General features: G+C 38.1%; 1 protein-coding gene across 6 annotated transcripts in view; it reads right to left on the minus strand.

Moving 5' to 3' along the window:
* SAMSN1 (SAM domain, SH3 domain and nuclear localization signals 1) overlaps positions 1 to 23,589 on the minus strand; it is a 180,092-nt gene that overhangs the window by 26,110 nt on the left and 130,393 nt on the right. The window contains exon 1 of one of the 6 annotated variants that reach the window (XM_030476188.1): positions 10,207 to 10,387. The exons of the other annotated variants lie outside the window; for them this stretch is intronic. Within the exon in view, the coding sequence (XP_030332048.1) occupies positions 10,207 to 10,263 (57 nt within the window). The 5' untranslated portion in view covers positions 10,264 to 10,387. Of the gene's footprint in view, positions 1 to 10,206; positions 10,388 to 23,589 lie in introns of those variants that run through there. 6 annotated transcript variants of the gene reach the window in all.

Here is a 23,589-nt window from a genome sequence, read left to right on the forward strand (position 1 = left end):
TAAGCAAACTTTAGTAAACCCTTATACAAGTTTTACTGCCGTCCTGCAGTCTTATCCTTGACAACAGGTAATGACCAACAATAAGCTAATTCTAAGAAACTTGGGGAAGGGGGAGAGAAAAAGAGTGAGTTTTTATTACTTTTAAATGCATGTTTGATACATCATTTTGGTTCCCCTGATTAATGTTCACAGCAAACTCAGCCACTGGAGTTGTAATGTTTCTGCAAGCTTCCCTACAGCAAAGCTTAGCCATTAATTCAGTGGCATATGTCAGCTCAGCAGAGCAAGGTCACTCTTCTCTTTCAAGGGGAACCTTTTTAGAAATAATAAAACTGACAGAAAGTTCTTTTTTGCATGCTTTATGTCACCTGAGGTTGAGTGCTGCAGTTAATATCACGGAGCTTATAAACATTCCCATCTTCAGCAGTCTCCAACCCACTGGGCTCTTGGAACCTCAACTTTTTTTTTTTTAAAAAGTAATACAGTGACATCTTTATGTGGGGCAGATATACAGTGTGTAATCCTAAATGAGTAAAAAATGAGTAAAAAATGAACAAATCTTTTCTTAGGCTTTTTAGAGGAGAAATTCTGGAAGGCACTAAGAGACTGCTGATACTGCAGTATGCATTTAGGTTGTTAGTGCTTAGAGAAAAAGATGTAGGATTAGGGTCTTTGTTTCCATGGATGCTGCACCTTTAGCTAGAAGGGAGAAAATTTTAAAATGCTATTGATCCACCTTGTTTCCATTTCACTGTTAGCTGATACTGCAGGCTGGAAATCTGTATAGGCTTGCAATGTAAGGAGAACACAAAGATAATTGATCTATTTATGGAATAATTTTGAACTTGTAAGTAAATAAAGATGTGTTAGTCATCTGTTATGATAACTAACTACGACTGGAACTTATTTATTGGGACACAAATATTACAGAACACGGTAAACAAACTAACTAGCTGAAGAATAAGATCCAAACAATAGGCCAATTTTTCCCCCCTCATTATCTCCCTTCAGACATCCTGACTACACTTGATTAATGAATCCATAGTGAGATTAGCTGAAATTGCCTTAATGGAGATGCACTACAGTAGAGAAGCAAAATTCAGTGCAGTATCTGTCATCAGTCACTGTGAATTTTCATGTTTCACCAAATATATATGTCAATTTTTTAACATTATTTTTATATTGGAAAAAAAAAAAAGATTATACTCATTACAGTGGGTTAACTTTTGAGTCCTTTAAAATAATGAGCAGTGTCACTATTTTTTCCCCTTCATGTACCCTCCCTTGTCAGAAGGCTGAGTTGCAGTGTTATTGCCATCGATGGGCCAATATTATCCTTATTGTCAAGTTGAAGAAAGCACACTGGCACTTCATTGCAGCCTCACAGGTTTAAAAAACTGGACATGCTTAGACAACATATGCCTGGAAATCTAAAATATGCTCCTTGGAAATCTGGACTTATAAAATAAATTCAATAAGGTTTTTGTTTTGGACCAGAATGGAAGCTGAAAGAATGCTCCCAGCTCAGGGTTTCCTTGTGATTTAGCACTGTGTATGATGCTTCCTAGTGAAGAAATTGTGATCTGTTAGATTCTGCTTTTTCTTTGTAGCATAAGTTCTATAACTGTAATCCTTGGAAAAAAAATCTACTGATATGAAGACAAAATAGCATCCTGACTCTGTTCAGGTTGCTTTTATACCAGAAATGAATTAATATAATCAACAGCTCACTGGTAGTACCGGGCACAGCAAATGGTACTAGTCTACTATGGGCATACCAATTCCCCTCTTTCCGTTTGATTGTCTCTGTGGCATGGGGTTATTGTGATCACAGCTCAGTGGAAAACTGCAGTTTCGTCTCATGAAAAACAAACGTACCAGATGCTTGAACTGTGTTTTCATTCTGACGCATGGCAAAATTGAGACTGAGCTTTTCACCCCACTCCCACTCCCACAGTCTCCATGAAAATCACGTGTAGTTGAGGCACAGACAGCAGTGAGGGCTTTGAGGTGTTCTTTGAATCCCAAATTCAAGGCCATACTCCAAATGCTACTCAGATCAGACAAAGGGGATTGTGCCAGCTTCAGGGTTTTAAACTTTCATGAATGTGTAGGAACATGTTGCCACTTCCCATTCTTTCAGATAGTAACTACAATCTGAAACACATAGTTTTCAAACATTTTACCACAATTACCAAGAGACATTAATCAAGCAAATATAAGCTCTGTTATAGACACAGGAATAAAATCACGGTAACATCCCAATAGACAATATCAGAAGAACATTGTTCTTGTGGGTAGAGCTGAATGCCTGCTCTACCATCATCAGTCATTTCATACACCCTCTACACAGGCTCTGAGCTGCTCATCCATCAGTGAACCACGTCCCCTTCCAGGTCTGTGAAGTGGTTTCTGGACTTAACATCTGATATTAAAAAAGGAGGCAGACAGGCAGAACTATAAGAGAAAAACAGGCAAGTGAAAGCAACTCATGAGTGGTAAAGCTCAGCATCCACTTTGCACAGGTGAAGGCAGCAGAGAGTCAAACTGCGTGAGCTCATTCAGCTGTCTTGGCCACTTTGTCATCTCATCTTCACACATCTGCTTTTGGCTGTGCTGTTGCTAAGTGAAGCTGATTTCTTTATCTCAGAGCTGCAGGCTGTCAGTGACAAAGCTCCATCTCTATCTCAAACATAATGGCAGAGGGAAGGCATGAAACTGCACCATAGCTTTTCTGTTTTCTGGCTGAATAGCACTTCTCTAGTACTTCTCCCTGAAGAAGCCACGAGAAACACTGCAGAAAAACCTAATGCCAAGTACTCAAGTATTCCAGCAGCCTTATGTCTCACTTGCCTTTCAACATATCTGAAAGAACAGCAAACCTACCACACCTTCTGAATGAGGTCAGCATGACCAAGTAGAGGAACTTCCTATAGTTTTTAAGGAAGAAGCCGTTCAGCATCCAATGGAAATCAAGTACAGGAATGTGAGGTTACTTGTTTTTTCTTGGGAAGATGATACATGAGATGAAGACATAAAAGAGTAGGAAAGGGACTAAAACTCCATCCAGAAGCCATATTGGTGCAAAACAGTAGGTGGATCACTAGATCTTCCCAGAGAAAGTTTGTCAGCCTTAGTGCTGGGTGATGGTTAGAGGTGACAGACCCTTTGCTGTTGACATTCAGCTTACCAGAAAGATGCCAGTAGATGTAATGACTAGCAATTAAGCAGCCTGAAGACTGTGTACAGATGAACTTGCTACCCAGCTTTCTGTGTGTCCATGGAATAAACTGAAGAGGTATAGGAAAAAAGTGGCAGTACAGTATAGTCATAGAAGCAGCTTCCCTGAAGCAGTTAAAAATCTCTAGATCTTTTTTTCTAGCATGGAATTTCGGCCTCAAGTTTGGGAAGAATTAAAAAAGTAAGAACATGCTCTTGCATGTACTGTAGGTGGAATAAGATATAAAAAGCTAGAAAGGTAAAAGCAAAGAGTTACGTAGGATGAATTTCACTTGGAAAAAACATAGGTTTTTTCCTATTCATCTTTCTGTGGAATATCAACACATGTACAACACACCTTCATCTGATGCACAAAACAAAGCTTTTTGTTAGGATGGCTTAAAGGACATATGACCTGCTAAATATTCAGAGCATATATAATCTGTAGCCTGGTGCCAAGCAGCAAAATGTCTAGCAAAAACACTGACATTGCTAATTTGTGGAAGAGGGTATAACTGTTTCTAACAACTGAAGCAACTCTGTTGTATCTGTTGCAAGCTTTCAGAAGGTAAAGGTTAAAGGACATTGTGATTACAGAGGCCCAGAATACTTTATTTTTTTCCTTTTCTGGAGTGGGTATTGCCAGGGGTTTCTGCCCACACATCAAGGAGATGATTCTTCTGGCTGAAGTGTTTGTAGCCACCCACAAATTGCTTATATAAGGTTGCTGGTGATGGATTTACAAGAACATCAGTCTGGATTTATGCTATGACATAGATTACTAGATGAGTGTTGAAGCTTACAGAAAACTGTAGGCTGCATCCTCTGCCTTTTCTGCCCATACATAGTTACTGCTTTTTTTCCAGCAATGACGGATATTGTGGCCAATGTTTAATTTGGGGTATTTTGGGTTTCCTAGAGACACAATATTGAAGTAAGTCAACTGGTCTATGAAACTAATTAAAGAATTAGAAGGCAACTAATTCTGATTTATGTCACCTTTGTAATTGTGCTACAGTATTTATCAGAGAGTACAGTTATAAATTATGTGGTTGATAGTCCCGTTTTTAAAATGGCTGGATAAGGTGGTTCAGACTTACTTCTTCAAGTGCTCTTGTTTGCTTAGGAAAACAAACATAGAACCAAACCAGATTTGTTACTCTAAGAAAAATTAATATTAATAGGAAAATATTCACTTCAGGAAATTTGCTGTCACTTGTTTTTAAATGTTCTGCTATGAAGAACTTCAGCCTAGTGAAGGAAAACCAAGACAGGGAAGAAATAAGAAATTATCTGAATTATGCACGAAGTTGGTGAAAATTTGAAATGGACTGTAATCAAAGGAATGCACAAAATCGGCCAGGACTGGACCAGGCCACAGCTGTTTTCTTATTTTGGCACACAGATTAGTGAAGAGTTGTGTGAGCCCTCAGTGAGCCTGTGTGTTGACATAAGCATCAAAATGTGAAGTCTGGTCGTCTTAATCAGCTTCCTGGAAAGGGGCAGGAGAGAAATGGCTGTTCTTTTCCCACAAAGACTCTGGACCCTTACTTTATGGTGAGAAAACAAAATTCCTCATATTTCAAGAGCTTACTACAAGCAATCTGCTAACATATATGTTAAGACACAAACAACTTTCTAAAACTGTTTTTAAATATAAAAATAAAAATTTGGATGATGATCAAGAAGCAAGATAATAATATAAATGAAGAAAAAAAAAAATAAAAATACCAGAGGTAAGAGGAACAGTAATACAATTGTAGAGACTTCCGCTCTCACAAGGAAAGTAAGCCAAGGTTAACTCTAACCTTGTTCTAGTTTCTAGCTCTTTATGAAGCCTGAGGGAGACAGGAAACACCTTCTGAAGTGTCACCTGCAATCCCCTTTTGTCCCATCTACACATACATGATTATTACAAGTATCATTTTTTTCTTTCTCTGAACCCTCCCTGATAATGGCCCACAGGTATTTCAACTATAAACCAGGTTCTTAAAACTACTTCCTAGATGTTGTAATCCATTTTTGCTTATTTAACAGAGTTCAAATGGATTTTGACAAACGCCTTTCTTCAAGAGGCAATGAAGTAAAGACCTTTAATGACAGAACTATGTGTCATCTTTGCCTATAAGCATAAATTTGCACAGCGGGCAGTACAGTGAAAGCAGCTTATCATCAACTCATCACCTCTCATCATTGTTAGAATGAAATGCAAATGGAAACGAACATCACTTCAGTCATGGTTGTGAAAATTAGCATCTGTGATTTTAGCCGTGGTTCATTTATTATGCACTCAAAATTTCAGTGGGAAAGAAAAGAATATAAAACTTGCTATTTTCAGAACTCTACCAGTCTTTACCTTTTACATAAAATTAAAACCCTCAGCTTTCCCCACTCAAACATAAATCCTAGTTAATATCCATTAACACTAAGCAATCTCTTCACTGCAGATCTTGTCCTACAGAAGATCTAACTATGTCTTGATTTTTTTTTTTGGTGTTTAGGTTTGCTTTACCTGTTTTCTATTTTCTTTTCTTTAATAAGTGTTCCCCATTGGAGAGTTACAAGCCACTGTTTAAGAAAAAAGCAGCCCCAAAAAACTTGCTTTCAGCATATGTCTGTACTACAGGATCCAAAAAGTTAAGCAAGCAATAAACTTTCCTCAGATGACAAATCCCACTGAAGTCAATGGGATCACAGCTAATTAATTAATTTAAGTGTTTTCAGAATCAGGAACAGACCTTTTGTGAAGAATATATAAAAAAGGGAAATCCTAGTGTCAAGTCTGTGGCAAAAAACATGCATTGATTTCCACGGAGGCAGGATTTCATTTAAAGCTTGTGAAAAGGAAAATGATTGGTATGAAATAGTACTAGGGAACAAAGTTGCACATTAAAATATTTCCTTTTATTGGATTTACCACTGTGTCCTCATAACCCTGAAAAGAAATAACAGTTTATATCACCTAAGTAAGAGAATATTGATTTAATTAGAAGCTTGGACATATTTTTGCCTAAACAAAATGCACAGGCATTGACCCTGAGTTGTCTTACACACCAGAAGTAAGATGATTTTCAAGCACCAAGCACATTTGGAAGCAGAATAAGGAAACGAAAACGTCTCAAACCTTTAGCATAAACATAGATCAGCTGTCATGTAGAATAATGACACAAGACTTCCTTCAGTCAAGCCAGAAAAAATGGCATGAAGTCGTCTTTGGTTCAGCTTGAAGTAAAGCCAAGAATCATCAAGCAGTTCTGAAGTTTGCTGTGTCTGTAGGAATTTGAGAGAGAGAGAAAGGAATAGACTCTGCCCAACACTTTACCTCCTGTGAAGCGGACAAGACAATGTGGTGATGTTTTACAGATTATTTGCACCTTCCATTGTCATTTGCACCTGGTCAAATGTGTAAAACAGAATGAAGTGGAGTGGAGAGTAGCTATGAAATGCTTTAACGGTGTTTTATTTGAATGGTGCTGAGATATGGTTGAAACATATACAGAAGAGAAGACTAGATACTGAATAATTTCTTAGATTTTTTTTTTTTTTTTTTTACCGTCTTTGTAAATCTGCTTTATGTCACTCCCCTCATACACTTTTCTGTAACTTATCTCATGAGGGCCAAAGAGGCTAAAATCCAGGTAATTTTAGGGGTCTTTCTTTCATCCTCTGAGTCAACTGTTCTCCTCCTCCCCAGCTCTCCTAAGGAGTGGTGGGACAGACTGCACAAACTCATTGCTGAAACACATCTAGTAAAAGCATCCTTCCCCCCACTTGCTATAGTACTCTCCTGCTCTGCAACTAAAACACCAGCAGTGCACGAGACACATGCTCTCCCTGCAGTGAGCTGGCTCCAGCCATCAGCATGACCACAAACCTCAGGGCCAGGTGCAAGATCTAGTTTGCTTGACCTCACCTGCCCACAAATAACACTGCAGCTCAGAACAGCTACACCATATAGAACAAGTCATGTCTAGTCTGACAGGAAAAAAGGAGGGCAGCTGCGGACTCAAAGGAAGCACTGAGAGAGAGCTGACTCTTGGAGGATGCCCTGATGGAAGGTGCACAGAGTCTGTTGTGATAGAAAGTCATTTAGGGTCCTGGATAGACAAGTAGATTAGATTAGATAGGCTTGAAATAGAGGGGTTAGCCCATCAATTGGCTGATTTTCTTCAATATTCAGCACTGTATTCTTAAGCCTTAGGACTTTTCCTTTATAGTTCAGCCACCTGGGTCCTCAGCTGATGTATAAGGTATAAATGTAGAATTCCATGGCAGTACATGCAGCTACAATAATAAACATTGGCAAAGGATCAGAATCCTTCCTTTTTTTTTTTCCTAACAATGAATGTTTATTTCTATAGTTTACATACAATGTATTCTGTAGTTATATGCATATCTGTGCATATGCAAAAGCTGCCAGATATGCAAAGAAGTTATTAGCATGACTGCAGCACTACAGGAATCCTGCTATACAGCAACACTACCATTTCATGGCATAGTATCAATGTTTTCATAGCAGACACCAAGAGTCATAAGATGCTACTTTTTGTCTGGGCAGCACCGAATGCATCTGCACAAGTCCCTTAAGCACCACAGTAATAAATAAAGTAAAATAAATGCATTGCACATAGAGAACTGGCAGTTAGATACTGAAAATCTGTATTATTCTTGCATTGGTCATTGATTTGCCCACTACTGCTAGAGGCTTTATACAGGGAGAGCAAATTGCCTCAAGAAGGGTTTTAACACCAGCCTTGCGTTGTATTCCTTCATCTTTATCAAAAGGCATAACCGGATGCTGATATTCTTCACATTAGAAAGTAATAAACCCAAAAGGATTAAAAAGAAAATTTTGGTGAAACAGTTGAATTAATGCACAGAAGTTCATACAATTCCGATAAAGACAACTGGTCACTGTGGTTAAGATTCAGGTACTTAAAAGGATCTTTCTGGTGTTCTCTTTGAGGGCCAAAGGTTGAAAAACTGATTTTAACTTAACACTCCAGACCATATGGCTCTCCTACAGGTCATGTGTCAGCCGTGTGTGGATGTGTTGGAGATGCTGAGACATCTAAGGTGCCTAAAAACAAGGTGAGGTAGCCCAAGCCCTCCAAAGTGATAATGGCATCCTGCTTTGCAGGTGTGAGGAGGTACCTGTGCAGAGCAGGGACAGCCAGGAAGTGATCTAGGGAAATCACTTGAGAAATCCTGTAACTTCTGCTAGGAGGTAAGGACCTGTGCCCCATGTTACCCAATTCTGTATTAAGCAACTTAAGTACTTGCATTGCTTCCACATGTTTCGAAACATGCTACAACAAGCTAAGATTTCTGTTCTGTGCAACATGGGGCTGTCTCCTCACATGCCCTTTTTGTGAATAGCACATTCAGCAAGAGCATTCTCATGGAAAGTAAGTTTATGAAATTTTTGCAAGAGTGGGACTGCTGTAGGTGAATCATTTCAAAGCACATTGCTGAGGCAGAAAGACATCCTGAGCCACTTCACCGATGCCTTTCCATTTTTCTAAACAGTTACAGTAAGATAAAGCCAGCATAACAAAGTCAGTGGGTTTGACAGTCAAGTGGTGTGACTCTTTTTATCTCTGCTTTACACACATGGTGAATCAAATCCATGACATGATATATACATATATTTTTATATATATATTTGAGAAGCCACAATGCCGTAGCATGGAGTGCATTCATGAATTGAAAACTGTGTAGAAAAAAAATCTAATAAATGAAAATCAGACAATTAAGGAATATCTTATTCTGAAAGAAGAGAGTGACCAAAAATGGCTTTTGAAAATATTAAACAGACAGGGAAACAAAGCTCATCCACAGTCTCTCCTGGTCATTTCTTGTTTAACCTGTAGTATAATTAGATATTAATTATAGTTCTTCCTTGCCATTAAAAATCAGTATGATGATTGAACAGAAGAAAATACATACCATGCCAACCAGTGAAATGCTTAAAAAAAATCTGTGCAAAAATGGATTGAAGATATTTTCAAATCCATGGAAAAGTACTAATTTTAACTGTTAAGAGTCATAGTCTAAAACTGCAAGTACAATACACAGAAGCCAATGCTGTGTAAAAATAGAATATATTACTGCTGGAATAGTGTCTGCAATAATCTTTTAGGACTCAGAAGTCACTAAGTGAGGTGTATTCCCAAACAATGAGAAGATGGGTCTGTAAACTAGGAGACACTGAGTTACTGAAAACAGAGATATACTAAAAGGCTTTTCTAATCTCTTCATTAAATTTCCAGCATTGCTGAATAGAAGTAGAGACAGATGCTGAAGCGCTCAGGTCTAGCAGTAGCTGTTTCTCTTCAGGCTTGCAATACACTTACAAAGGTCATTTTGCACCTAGTCCAGGGTCTGAAAATCAATTTCTAGCACAGGACACATCCTTATGCATCTTGCAAAACTCTCACTTTCTTTCTTGCCATTCCAGATTGTGGAAAGTGTCCAGTGTAGCCCATTGGCAATTTATTCAGCATATTTCTTTCAGGTTAGAATTATAACCATTCCCAGAAAAGTGAAGATGACAAACACTGATTGCCAAGTATCCTCTCCTTCTTTAGTTATGGTGATGCGAAAGCAAATTAATAGAAGGAACAAATTTAATAGCTTTTATAATTCTTTACTGATTCTTACACTCTTTCTTGGGACATTATCAGTTTATAATAGATGAAAGGGAGAGAGGGAATTTTTGTGAGCCCCTCTGTTAAAAGACTGATGCAGTCCAGTACCAGGATTCTTTAGCACAGCTATAGCAGCTTCACAGTGATGATTCTTTGAGTTGGATCATTACTATTACAAAGTGAGTATATACAAGTAGATTCCTGACATTATAGCACTGAGGCACTTGCTAGAACATCAGAAAATCCTGAAGCTAGGATTTAAAAAGAAATCCTCCTTTTAAAAACTGTTAAAAGCTCCTATTATTATTCATTGACAACAAGAATTCAACATTCTTACCTTTGGCTTTTGACTTTTCTCCTTATCAGACACATTAGATGGTTTTCTCTTCAACATTTTTGATTCACGTTTATCCAGCTGATGTGCAACTGCTACTACCTTGTAACCAAACTAAGTACAACAAAGCGTACTACACAAGCATACATCGGTTACGCACTTCCTTATTCTATCAGGATGTGACTTCATGCAGCTGCTTTGCAACATGAGTGAGTGAGCTGAAATCTTTGCTTGGGGAGAGAGTGAGGAAGGAAGGCAGGAAATGACAGGGAAAAGAAAGAAAGAGGTGCAGTAAGGAGATGAGTTGAAAATGAGGACAGGGTTCAGAGTGAGAAATGCTTTAAAACTTATCTCCTTCTGTGTCACCATCAGGCTTTAGTAAGACTTTGGACAACCTCAAGACAATTGTCCTCTTTTCCTCTCTCATTTTTCCCCACTAAGCCCTGGGGCACCAACTGTACCCTTCATTTCAACATGGGCTGGGACTCAAATGTGAAGGTGTGCTCCTGTTCAGAGGACCAAGGGATATTATTGCCCAGCAGATTTGCACTGCACTGTGGTACATGGTCTAGCTGGTCCCTGACACCTCCCTTTCTCTCTTAGTTTACATTGATGCGATAAAAGCAATGAGATTAAAGGTTGCTGTTTGGTAAAGAAGGGAATTTTTCTAAAGCTATGTTTTGCATGGTGGAATATTTTTTTGCCATTCATCACAGAATTTGGACTCCCTAAAACAGCATTTTGTGCTCTATTGTCCTTGATATGGTGACAAAATCACAGAGAGGAAAAGCAAGTCAAATAGAAGGCTTACAACAAAGAGACAGAGGTCCTTTATACCCTCTTGAAAAACAGCCCAGCGGCTAAATGAAAGTGGAGATATTAAGACAGCTTTGAATTTCCACTTCATTTTGCTTGATATTATTTGCCAAAGTCAAACAAAAAAAAAGTCTTGAGCATCCGAAGTAAAACTTATTTGTTGTGGATTATAGGCCACAAAACCTGAAACCATGAACAACTCCCCATTTTTTGCTGAAAGTTGGAGGCAAATTCTCACTTTCAAACCCCAAGCTTTTGAGCCACCCACAGAGCTTCAACTAAACTTTAATTTAACATTACACAAATGAAAAAGAAATCTATTTTTAAGTAAGTTGCAAGAAAATGTTCAAGAGTGAGTGTCAAGAAAAAAATCTGGTGAATTTTTTCATTTTGTTTTTCAAAATTTTGATAAGATTTTTTTAAAATTATTTTTCTTTAAGCAAATCTATCCTAAGCAACTTTTGCTCCTAAGTTTTGCACAATTGAAAGCTCTTTTAAAAAAGGAAGTCACTGTAGAGGTCTCTTGCACCAAATAAAAATCCCAAAGTCCTTGTGAATCCACATACCCACTAGACAGACCTTTCTTTCCCTATGTCATTCTTTTAATATTAGATCTGGTTGAACTCCAGTTTCAAGGAAAGCTAAAAGAAGAAACCACCCAGACTGAACACCAAAAGAACTGATGGTTGAAAGCTGGTAAGAAACGCACAGGTCTTATTTCTTAGAATTGCCTTTCCCAATCCCATAAACACTTTTAATTTTTTGAAGCATGCACGAGGATACAATGCCTGATAGGCAAGTAGTCTCTTGGCTGAATTGTTCTCATCTTCCTCTATCATATGAATAATCCAGGTAGGGGTAAGTCACTACTCATCAGGTTAATTCCCCTTTCAGTTTGCTATTTGGTCTTTTATTTAAATGTTCAAGAAAAGTTTTAGAGGCCTACATAGATTCTGATGGATGGGTGAGTCCATGGACTGAGACTGACTGACTGACTGATGAAAGAATAAGTATTATATGCTAATGGTATAATGAAGTTTTCCTTTACAGACCTTCTAAGAAATGGCTTGGTAAGAAATGGTGAAGGAACTGGGGTTAAGGTGCTGAAATTCTTTGAAATATAGTGCAAGACTGTTCTCTAGGTTATTTAATCGCAGTAGAGAACATGTTGAACCTCAACCCATTTATTAAGAGGTTTCGCTTCACATTTCAATCAGAAGTACACTCATCTAGAACAGAGATGAATTTATTATTGGTATTATCAAGAACAAAGTTCATAATAACTGTTTTATTAATAATAAAAATTAATTAATAATAATGGTGAACTCTGAGAGATATGTTTCATTTCTATATCTGATAACACCACCTGAAATGTCCATTTAAGTTTCTAATCGTTAGAAGGTTTTACCATGGATATTTAATCAGTCTTAGCAATTCAGTAGGGCCATATGTTGTTATAAAAGCTGTATGCATGTTTAATGGTAATTAAGCCTGATTATTTACCTACATACATACGTAGCATTATATTGTTTTTCTTTTTAATCTGATCCAAACGTGAGTATTAAATCAGACTCTGTGATCATTAGACTGTGATTTCCTGTCTCAGGCCACTGTTAAAATCTTCATGATTAATAAAATGGGAACTCATCTAAAGAGTAATATATGAGCTTCCTTTCTGTAGAATATTTATTGTTAAACAGGAAGAAAGAGGCCATTTCTCTTAAATACAGAGATGTAGTACCCACCCATATCTATTTCCTTTCCTCATCCACATATCAGAAAAATTATAGCAGCGTGAAAGCTGACCTGATTATGTTCTTGCCCTTGGAAGGCTGACCTACACTAGTTTTAAAAAGTAACAAAGTGAAGAAAATCAAACATATATAACATTAATTTCATTTGATTTAGTTAACCAATACATTTCAAAAGAAGCAGTTTTGAATTAAAAATTAATAATAAGCTTGGTGCTTATATTCTTTGTATTTAAAGCTGATTTTTCAAAGGGGAATGAATATCTATGTAAAATTAAAAGAAAAATTCTCATACTTAGTTTCTGTTGTATATTGCTGCAGGTGACTTATTCCCTTTCCTTGCTGGTCTTTGAACCTGATCCAAACCCCAGTGAAATCAATAGATGTTTTACAGGTGAATTTTATGGGGCTTGGATTGACTCCTCCATCCTGAAATACCCAGGCAATGTCATTCTTGTCTCTGGGAATTCTGATAGGGAAAAAGGCTATCCACTTAAAAATAATTAAGATAACCCCATGAGAATGGTTCTGCCATCGTTATATTTATAAAAGGCAACATACCTTATAGCTTATTATTATTATTATCATTATTCAGTTTTAATGAATGGACCATGATGAATGGTCCTGGATATTCAAGTACTTTATGTGCATTCCTCCCACGTGATATCAAATGCCACAACAGTTCCATACCCTCTCAATGGCTCCATCCAGTTACCTTGCCTTGAAAGGGGAGATCACTTCCTGTCTAAACTGCAGGTGTAAACTTATCCTTTCAATACTCAATTATTCTGATAAAACTAAAAAGTAGAGTGCAAAGTAGATTGAAGGGTTTAACATACTGGCCACCTGCTAAAATGGCAAATGAAATAAGACCTTTTTCATATTAGCAACTTGTTTTTCATTGTCCGACAGACAAATCTGGTCCAAGTTTAACTAGAGACTCCGAGATACCTTGGGGCTGTACATGGCTTTCCCTAACGCTAAACAATCCCAAAGTGTGTTAGTCTGTTTGTTTCAATTAATAGAAGACTTGTATTTTGCATAATAAAGGAATCATGCCTTCAGCCTCTGGTTTTATGGCCATGCCTCTCCTGTATGGTCTAGCTCCCTTAGATATTGCAGAAATCTCAGAATAGCAAGTGGAGCTGAGTGAATAATTTGCAGTGAATAATTTACTTAATTTTAATCTGTGTGTCCTCAAGGAATGTTCATAAGCAGAAGACAATTTCCTCATATGTTTTAATTATGGGCCAGAACACAGCTAGATACTTCCCTCTCCTGGTCTAATCTAAACAAGGACCAGCCACAGTTACAGTCACTGCTACTTCTCAGTAGACCTCTCTCCATAAACTACCATGGTAAAGACTCTACAGAAACTGAAAGGAACAAGTGTGAAAAAGTGAAGTTAAACCCTCCCTCCCTTCCCAACAACCCATGAAAGAAACGAGACATTGCAGGCTAAGCTGTCTTTATAACTATTTAAACAAAACACTGGCTTTTAATTTTAGCTCCAAAGATTAAGGCTATGGTTTTCCATTGGGATGCTGGGGAATAGAGCTGGATACTTAAGGTCTTGTCTTTGAAACTCCCACACTCACCACTGGGAGCATTCAGAACTTGGTACTGAAAACTGGTCCAAAATGCTGAGGACCTTCATGTAACTGTGTGTAATTTCCTGTTGAAAAGGCTCCTAGGTTCTTTTCATCAGGAATAAAAATGAAGAAGCTACAGAAACTCAGAGTCTTCAAGAGACAAAATGGGGTTAAAGAATATTTTAAGCTTACACCCTTGATTTGGCAGTGTGTTGACCTTGTATCAAGAAGATTCCTATCCCATACAAAGTATAATTCTTACAAAACCTGCGGAAACTGGCTATTCAGCAAAGCTAATAACTAATATCTGAAGTTGAGTTCAAAAACTTGATCTTTGCTAAATAATTTACATTGGGGGGATTTTTAATGCTATACATCCACTGAAATAGCATGAGGGAACAAGTGAAGTCTAAGCATGTTAAAGCAACTGTCAGGGTGCAGAAAGGAAGGAATAGCCTGTCCCAGGAATTGTGAGTTCAGCCTCTCAGACTATTTGGCTTCCTTCTCATCCTGAAAAAATATGTTTGTGATTCTTCCTTGTCGTATGCTAATCCTTTGCCACTAAGGTCAATGGAGTCACAAAGAAATATGGCAGGGACAGGTTATAGAGCATCACTACTAGAGCTCCTACTGAATTTAAAGACATCTGGTACAAAAAGCAGTTGCTACTCTGTGAGTAAGAAAAAGTATTTCATTGCCAGGCCCTCAGACTGTGTCCTTGGCATGCTCCAATCACTACTTGGCCTAAAGGGAAAATGAAGTACCAAGAACTTATCTCAAACTTTGAACCCAGCACATTCTCTTGAACATTAGCAGTAGATGAACAGATCAGTCATACCTACTCTATGTCAGGTTCACACTAACACTAATAAAAATCTACACTATTGTGACAGAAGGATTCTCAAGGAGATTGGCTTTCACCTATTCAACAAATCCCTTTCTTATTACCTCGAAGAGTAAGAGCCAAAGTGGTATCTGTATCTATCTTCTAGGTATTCCTGTTCGGAAAACTTGAAGTCAGCAAAGTTAGTGTCTTGTAAAACACAGCCACAGGCTTATCCAGCATCAGTGTAATAATTTCCAGCAGAAATATGTGCATCACTTGTGGTTTTCCTGTTCAGTTTATTGTAAGCAGAATACACCTCACTGTGATGAATAACAGAAAGTAACTAGCAGGAAGATGCTGCTGTGGGTTCAGGCATGTAAGTGAACAGCATGCAGTTTCTGAGAGTGAATGTTAAAATGTACCTCAAAGCTACATTGCAATGTTCATGTCTAGAACATCTCAGTGGATTCTGCTAGTGAACACTGCCATTACTAATCAGTTACAAGGACATTTTTTCCTGTATAATTTGCAGGTTTACATGGCTGTTATTTTATAGTTATCCAGCTGAAACTCAGCCTCCTAGAAATGCAGTCACAGATAAAGAGTGACAGTTGCCTTTTACATCTATTCAGGAAGCTCAAAAATGAGATTTTCAATAAAGGAAGCTGATACAAAAGTAAATTTAGACTCTCTGTTTTAATCTCATACACAAAACATGACATGCTTCATTCAGCATTTAGAATACCAGCTTAATGCACAAGCACTGGCAGTGCAGCAGGGTTTGTTTTTTTTAAGGTATGTACATGATGTCTGCCAGCCTATCTCTGATTAGAATCAAGATCAACAGAAGTAAATTCTGATTAACTCTAATGCGCAGCCTGCTGTCAGGAAACTCTTTGTAGTTTGAACCATTTTTTACCAGTAAACATCTCCTGCTGAATTTCTTCACTGATGTCAGTGTCAAGTCGCTGTACCATCACAGCAGTAGGACTGCTGTGCAAATGCTAACATGAAAAAGAATAAAGTGTGGTACACTGCATATTCCCTTGCAGAGCTTCGATTGCATTTTGCTTGTAGAGGAAAATACTATTCTTTCTTTTCCCTTGAACATGGTTTCAAGTGGGTGAAAATCATAATTTGGAGGTGACAGGGAGGGACAAGATGGTCTTATTTGTAATTGGTTTTAAAACTCTACCCATATAACTGATGTGATACTTGATTGCCAGAGAAAACGCAAAAATGCTTCATCATCAAGAACAGGCAACCAGTTTCAATCTTACATTTTCTTTTCTTTTCTTAAAACACTCTGTACCAGACCTGTGGGCTTATCTGTTGCAAAACTCAATTCGGGTGCTAACGTTCATGGCAATACCTTCAAAATGGAGCAGGACGTGGGTCACGTTAACTCCATCAGCAGACCTGCCAAATCACACATGCTGGGAAACAGAAGTTGATTTGCTCTCATGCTCCCTTCCAGGCCTGAATCTCACTGCAGGGAGGTCTGGCTCCTGCTCTGTACTTCTGTCTGGTAGGTGTAGGTGGTTACCCCGATCCATCAGCCACTTGCTCCAGGGCAGAGGTGACAGAGGGTAGGTAAGCTGCAGCCACGCTGAGCTCCTCATAAAGAAAAGGAGGCACTTTTCCTGTGCGATTTCAGGATTAAGTCCCTCACTAAGGGGGACTGGACAGGTGATTTCTGCACCCTATGCTGATCATGGTTAGTGCCACGCTTGCCTCTCTCGGGGTTTCATGGGATGCTTCGGCTGTGGCTGAATGGTCACAAGTGAGTAAATTGCCCTAGGTCAGCTGAGCCGCAATAATGGGGTGGGAACTTGCTCTTAGCTCATCAGCAAGATGAAGTGAAGCACAGTCACATATATTTATTTCATTAAGAATTAAGAAAACGTGCTTTATCTCAGGCTGTGGGTTAAAAACACTCACAGGGACAGTCATATTATTCAGTAGGTGCAGTACGTATATTTCAGTAACTCTCTCTTTGGGGAGAGAGGCAAATGGAAAGGAGAGACTGTCCCTGATACTGTGCTCTATGGAAAAAGAGGTGGATGCTTTGCCTCTTCACAAATACCCCAATTTTCTTGCAGATTCCCTCCACCAATGTTGATCTTTTTTTCATTGTGTTATTGAACTCCTTTCCCTCTCACTTTCCCACAAAGTATACAAGGTTTTGACTCACACTGTAGATACCACTTCTTTAGAGAATCTTTTTTTATCTCCTACTGTCACCTATCTTATCCTTTTACTTCTTTTATAACATGTGCTATTTTGTGTGTTTTCTGTATCCTTTGCCTTGCTGCTACCGCAGAAAGCAAACGTTGGTGAAAAGGCAACAAAACTTTTTCCTCCAACAGCTCCATTATCTGCTAGAAGTTCTACTGAGCTATAGACAGCAAACTGGAGAGGAGTTTCACTCCAGGAGAGCACAACCCTGAAAGCTATGTATAGGCCTGTTACAGCAAGTAGTTTTTTCTATATGTACAAACTGTGAACAGAAGTGTTAATACTGTACTTCTCTAGTTTGGGAGGTGAAGTTCACAAAAATCTTTGAAATATCTTTGAGTTCAAATACCTAAACCCGTAAAAAATAGCACAATCACACACCATACACACACAAATTCATTAGATTAAGAAAACAAAGTTTTAAAGCCAAGGGAATGCAGAACTAATATTATCTGTGATACCTGAATCTCACCCCTATATGTTTTATGATGCAGTTGTAATGATGCAGCTTTAATATTTACCATATTTTCTCTACTGTGTGTGTCTCTCAGTGCAAAGGATGAATCTGAACTGAGGTGTCAGAGGCTGTAAATAAACTGTTTGAACTTCTGCTCTTCTGGTGCACAAGCTGGTATGTGTATTCTTGCTTGTGCAACAACCGTCTGGTATGTAAAATAACATACTATCCCATATTGTAAATGAAGCCTGAGGCAGACAAGTGGTTTGCCTAATATTATACAAGAGGTCTGTAGAAGTGCAGAATCGAATCAGCATTATCTACATCCTTAATCGCTGGATTGTGATTCACAGAGCTAAGGAAGCTATGCTGCTAGGAAGAACTGGAGTAAGGATTTGTTTTGTCATTACAGTTCAGTGAAATGCGAAGAACAATTTCTTAAAACTTATTTACTTTGCAGTTGATCATTGACTGCACGTAATCCCCAGTTTTTGACCCTATGGTTAGATGTGCAGAAAATTTGAGTGAATACAGCTGCAAGAAAAGTTTTGGGAGTTTGGCTTCAAGGCTTTCAGACTACAAATTCTGAATAATACCCTGCCTAACCTAAAATGGCCACCAGAATTAACTGAGCTTGCCCTTTTCAACCTGTACACATCTTGCTGTAGGATATGAGCTGTTGTCTGTATTTATCTGAGAACAAGAACTATCATCTTGTGAGCTAGCATGACTAACACACTAGTCCCCTGTAATAACTGAGGCCACACATTGCTCTATTGCCATGCTGATTAGTTTTTAGGGGAGTTATGCTGAAGCAATAATCTGTGATGATCTGTGAGGAAGGAAATCTAGGTATTAAAACACCCACATAATCCAGATCTAAATATAGAAACCATCAAAATATCTGCAAAAGTTTCTGTCTCATGATCTTAAACTATCTGAACTCTTGATTTTCCCACTTCCCACATACGGTTTGTCGTAATTTCTTGTGGTATGCTATTAAATGTAAGTTGTAGGTAGAAGTGAACGAGAAGTTTCAAGTCATTTAACCTAATTAATTTGGTTCTTTCATGAAAAATATTGAGCCAGATTTCTTCAAATGGATTGGAGTGTAAGCACTTCCAGCAAAAATTATGTTCAAGTTTCCAATTTGCTTTGCTTATGTATTGAGGAAGGTGAACTTCTTCAGTCAATTAAATGTCACAGAAAGTCAGTCCAAAAATTTCATTAGTATAAGTGAATTCCTTTGAAAAGAAAAGAGAATACTCAGATACAAATAATTGTCCAGTTCTTTTTGAAAAGCCCTTATCCTTGCCTTCTAATGATGTATTCATACACCTGAAGGTATTTAAACAGCAAAATCAGAGGTGTGTCCACTGTGTTTCACTCCCAATCTTATATTTCAGGCCCTATTTTTATTTATTTTACCCACAATTACTTTTTCAAAGCTGGATGAAAACCTGGTATTCAAATTAAGTTTTCAGTTTCTAAAAACAAGTTTGAAATTATGGAAGGCGTACCCTGCTTTTGGAGAAAGTTACAACATAAATACTTCTTTAAATGAACTTTGAAACACCTTCATTATAATATGAAAATCTTAATGTCTTTCTGGCACTGCAAATCCTCACACTTCCATTTCTGCCATTGCTGAGCACTGGTATCATGTGACTTTTCCTTCATTTCTATTTGAGGGAGCTGTAAACAGAACTAATTTCTTCTGATTTATGAAAGGCTTATTTCACAAACAGGCTTTACAGGAACACTTTAAAGCACACAAAAAGGACTTAACAAAGAGAATAACTTGGTCAATCTACACTCACAAAACAAACAAGCAAACATAATCAGCTCCCGAGCCAGCTCAGAACTTCCAGAAAATTAATGTTCCCCAAAAGAAAAGTCATTTGAGTTAGCTAGGGAAGAAGACAAGGAATATCAGGCATTGTTGTATGCACTGCTACCTACCACCTACGTATTCTTGTAACTTAAGGTCAGTAAGGATCCTTGGGTCATTCTTAGGTTGTGGCTTCTTTACCAAAGCCTTAGCCTTAAAATCCTTATCAAATTAGTCATGTGGGTAGCACTTTAATTTCAACTTCATCAGGGACGCTGAAGAAATCTGAAGCTAAGCTTGCTTGTTCTTCTGAATAAAGATGAGCACACATAAAAGGTATACTGAGCTAATACAAGCACAGTGAAGATTAAACATTTTGACTACAAACAGGAAACTTGTCACCAACTCAATAAGCACAAGATCAAGCTAAAGTTTAGGTTTCAAAAGTGAATCTAGGCAGAAATAAAACTGCAGTACTTTGTGTAAGGAGATAAATTGCACTCAAAAAGTTGTAGTCTTGGATAGGTAGATCCCAAGGCACCTGGTGTCTTCATTGGTCAAAATGTTCCTGTCAGCATCAGGACCTAATGCATTAGCACAACACAGCCTGTATTAGCTGATTCATTCAACAGGAATAAATTACTCTGCCCAGGCAGAGTAATGTGTACCAGGTTTTTTTTCTGCCTTATAGTGTTTGGGAAGAAATGATAGCTTTTAAAATTTAGGGGTTTTAATAAAAAAATACAAGAGGAAAATAGTCAATTATAAAATACTGGGCTGACAGCAGATCACAGAAGGATAATATCACAACACATGTATATAAAGCAGCAGACAGACAATGAAATCTATTTCTTTTGGTATGCAAAAGTGCATAATTTTGGCAATTCTAAAGGATGCTAACAGGAAGTCATCCTTTCATCATACAGTTTGTTATCAACAACTGCACTTAGTTTAATTATATTTTGACTCTTCATCATGTTTCACGAAGCAGGTAGCATTCCTTTTCTCTATTAAGAATTCGTATGCCATTTACAAAGAATAAGAATATGAAATGCACAATTTTCCCTGCACTTTCAACAATTATATTCCCTTTCATACCACGTTCATGACAGTAATCCAAAATAACCTTTCATGTCTCTCTTTAGCAGTAGCTCTGCTGTACCTAAGAGCTATGTCAGAAGCAAACCCATGAAATCTGCTGAGGTCAACTGAAATGTTCTTCTGCAGTTATCTGTAGCCATATTAAAGATGTTGTGGTATTTAAAAATATCTACTGCAAATAAATTCACTTAATTATTGTTCTGCCTTATATACACTAGCAAGTACTAGCTATCCAACTTTACAGAACACTCCAGCAATGTTTTGAGGGAAAAGTTTGGAATTGTTAAGCTTTTTAGTAGAGTTAGGTATACATGCCTCTAAGATTAATGGAAAATGTGGCATAATTTCCTATATAGCTATGAAAATCCTAGTAAGGTATTAAAAATATGAAATAGGACAAGATTAAAGAACAGCAGCATCAGATTTTTCATGTTTTTTAAAACCTGCTTTGAGACTGCATGGTCAAAATCACCACAGATGAAGACACTAAATTTTTCACATTAATATGCAGGAAGTAGCAAAAATCGCTGTAGGATGCAGAATGGCTGTGGCAGATACTTACTGCAATGGTGCAGCTATATCAAGGCTGGACACCCTCTCAGGCTCCTGTCTTCTAAGCACAAAGCTTGAGAGATGATGCCTTGCACTTTCAGAGATGATTTTCTGTCACTTTTTGTAATTAACTGAATAAAGCCATACAATATTTACTAACTTCCTGATGTAATAATTAAATAAAGCTCTCTGTGGCAGGAGACAAAGTAAGACTCTACAGACACTGAAGCATCAGAAAAGTGAGTTCTCTTTAGTTCACTAGCATTTGTACCTTTTTGGCTGAGTCCATATTTGCTTGATATTTCCAGGAAAAGTAAACATTGAAAATTCAGTTATAGATCTTGATTTTCCTCCAGTTTAAAATCAAAGCCATTCAAATTTCACCAGCATTTGACTACAACAGACACACATAAATATACCACAATCACCACCCCCTTACGAGGCTTAAAATTCAAAATAAGCTTTTACAAGTTTTTGGAACAGACTGGGAAATCGTGAGCATCTTCGAATCTAACCATGTACTAGATCTAGCTATAGCACGGTTCCTTTTTGTCTATCAGTTCATGTATCTTTGAAGGTTCTGCAGTCTGGGGAGCACGGGTGAGTTTCTATCTGCCTCTTTACCCTGCAAGAGAGGTGCTGAGTACACAGGGTGAACGGCTGAGCTGGTGGACTGATAGGGAGAGCAGGGTAATAGATGAAATTAGCTAGAATGTTATAAAAAGCAACAGGAAACCTGTCAGGGGGCTTGTAAATGAAGCTACAATAAGACGAAAGAGAAGCAGCTGAGGACAGTTTCATATCTTAGAAAACAAATCCTATTTTCATGTCTCAGCCACAGCTTATCACCTGAACACCCATCATCACAGTCTTGACTGCGTTGTTTACTGCCACTGTCTCAGCTGCTCTTCATCTCTTCCCTGGGCAAGGACTTTGGGCCTCAGTTTGGGTACCACTGCGCAGGACTTCCTAACACCACTAAAAATTGATTTATACTTGTTGAGGACCTGGCTTCCTACCTTGCCACTGAAATATGAACAAGTAAGACCTACAGCTTTTAAAAGGATTACTTATTACTGACACTGAAGCAGCCAGAGTGATCGGAGCAGTTGAAAATTGGTATCTCAGAAAAGCAATCTGGGGATTTCCAGGCATTCTTTTTAGTGCTATATTTGTGCCAAATGAAGATTCAGAATGTAATTGAGAAAGCTCTTCTAAGGCATGTTCATGTGTCTCTCAACAGAAAGACATTAGCTGAAGACAGAAAAAAATGCAGAAAATAGTCAAATTGCTTAAGAAAATTGAGCAGCCAGGAAGTAAGTTAAAGCCCACAGCATTCTGAGTCCCTTAAAGGCCACAGCATTCTAGTGCACGGGAGAAACTGCTGGCTGAAATGAAATAGAAATCTCCCTGCAGCCATTCTCTGGGCTGTGCAAATGGTCAAATGCGTCTTTCAGCTTTGAAGCACACTTTGCTAGAGAAGAGCATTCTCTGTTCTGTATGTTCGTTACTGGCTGTCCATGCTCTTTCTCCCCACTCCACTCAATTAGAGAACAATGATCAGTCACTGGTATCACAAGAGATCCAATAACCTGTGTAAAGCTCAAGGCAATATATAGCACCTCTTTGAGAACCAAGATGATCAGAAACAGCAGAGGCAGTACAGAGTACACAGGGTAAAAGCAAACATAGCAAGCAAGCAAGGCTGTTATGGGGCAACTAGGAATCAGAATCATTTAAGTAGAATGTCAGGAAAAGTTAGGATAAGAAAATATCCAAAAAGAGAGCTGAGAATAAGAGTGTTTCTTCATCAAATGAATAGACGTGTCTACAAAGGGTCAAAGGGAGATGCTGAGAAATGGCTTGTGTGGCAAGAAAGCAAGCCAGACCAGGAGGCAAGCAAAAAGCCACAAGGTCACTGAAGTGGCCATAATAGCAGGGCTAATGTAACCATGAGAAGACCATAACACATTCCTGAGAGGAATATGGAGAGAATACATACAGGAATTGGCATAAAGTCACTTGTAGCTTTCCGAGACTGATTGTTCATTCCACCACAATGTAATGCATTCATATTGAAGCGAAACCAATCTTTTGAAGCTTTCTACTCTCCTTTTAACCTGAAAACGTGAGAGAAAAGGAATCTTGCTCTGCAGCAGCCTCAGATTTTTTCTTTCTTGTCACAAAAATCCAGGTCTCTTCTAGCCTTGGGAAATGACCCT

The sequence above is a fragment of the Strigops habroptila genome, chromosome 2 (assembly GCF_004027225.2).
Source record: "Strigops habroptila isolate Jane chromosome 2, bStrHab1.2.pri, whole genome shotgun sequence".
NCBI lineage: Eukaryota > Metazoa > Chordata > Aves > Psittaciformes > Psittacidae > Strigops > Strigops habroptila.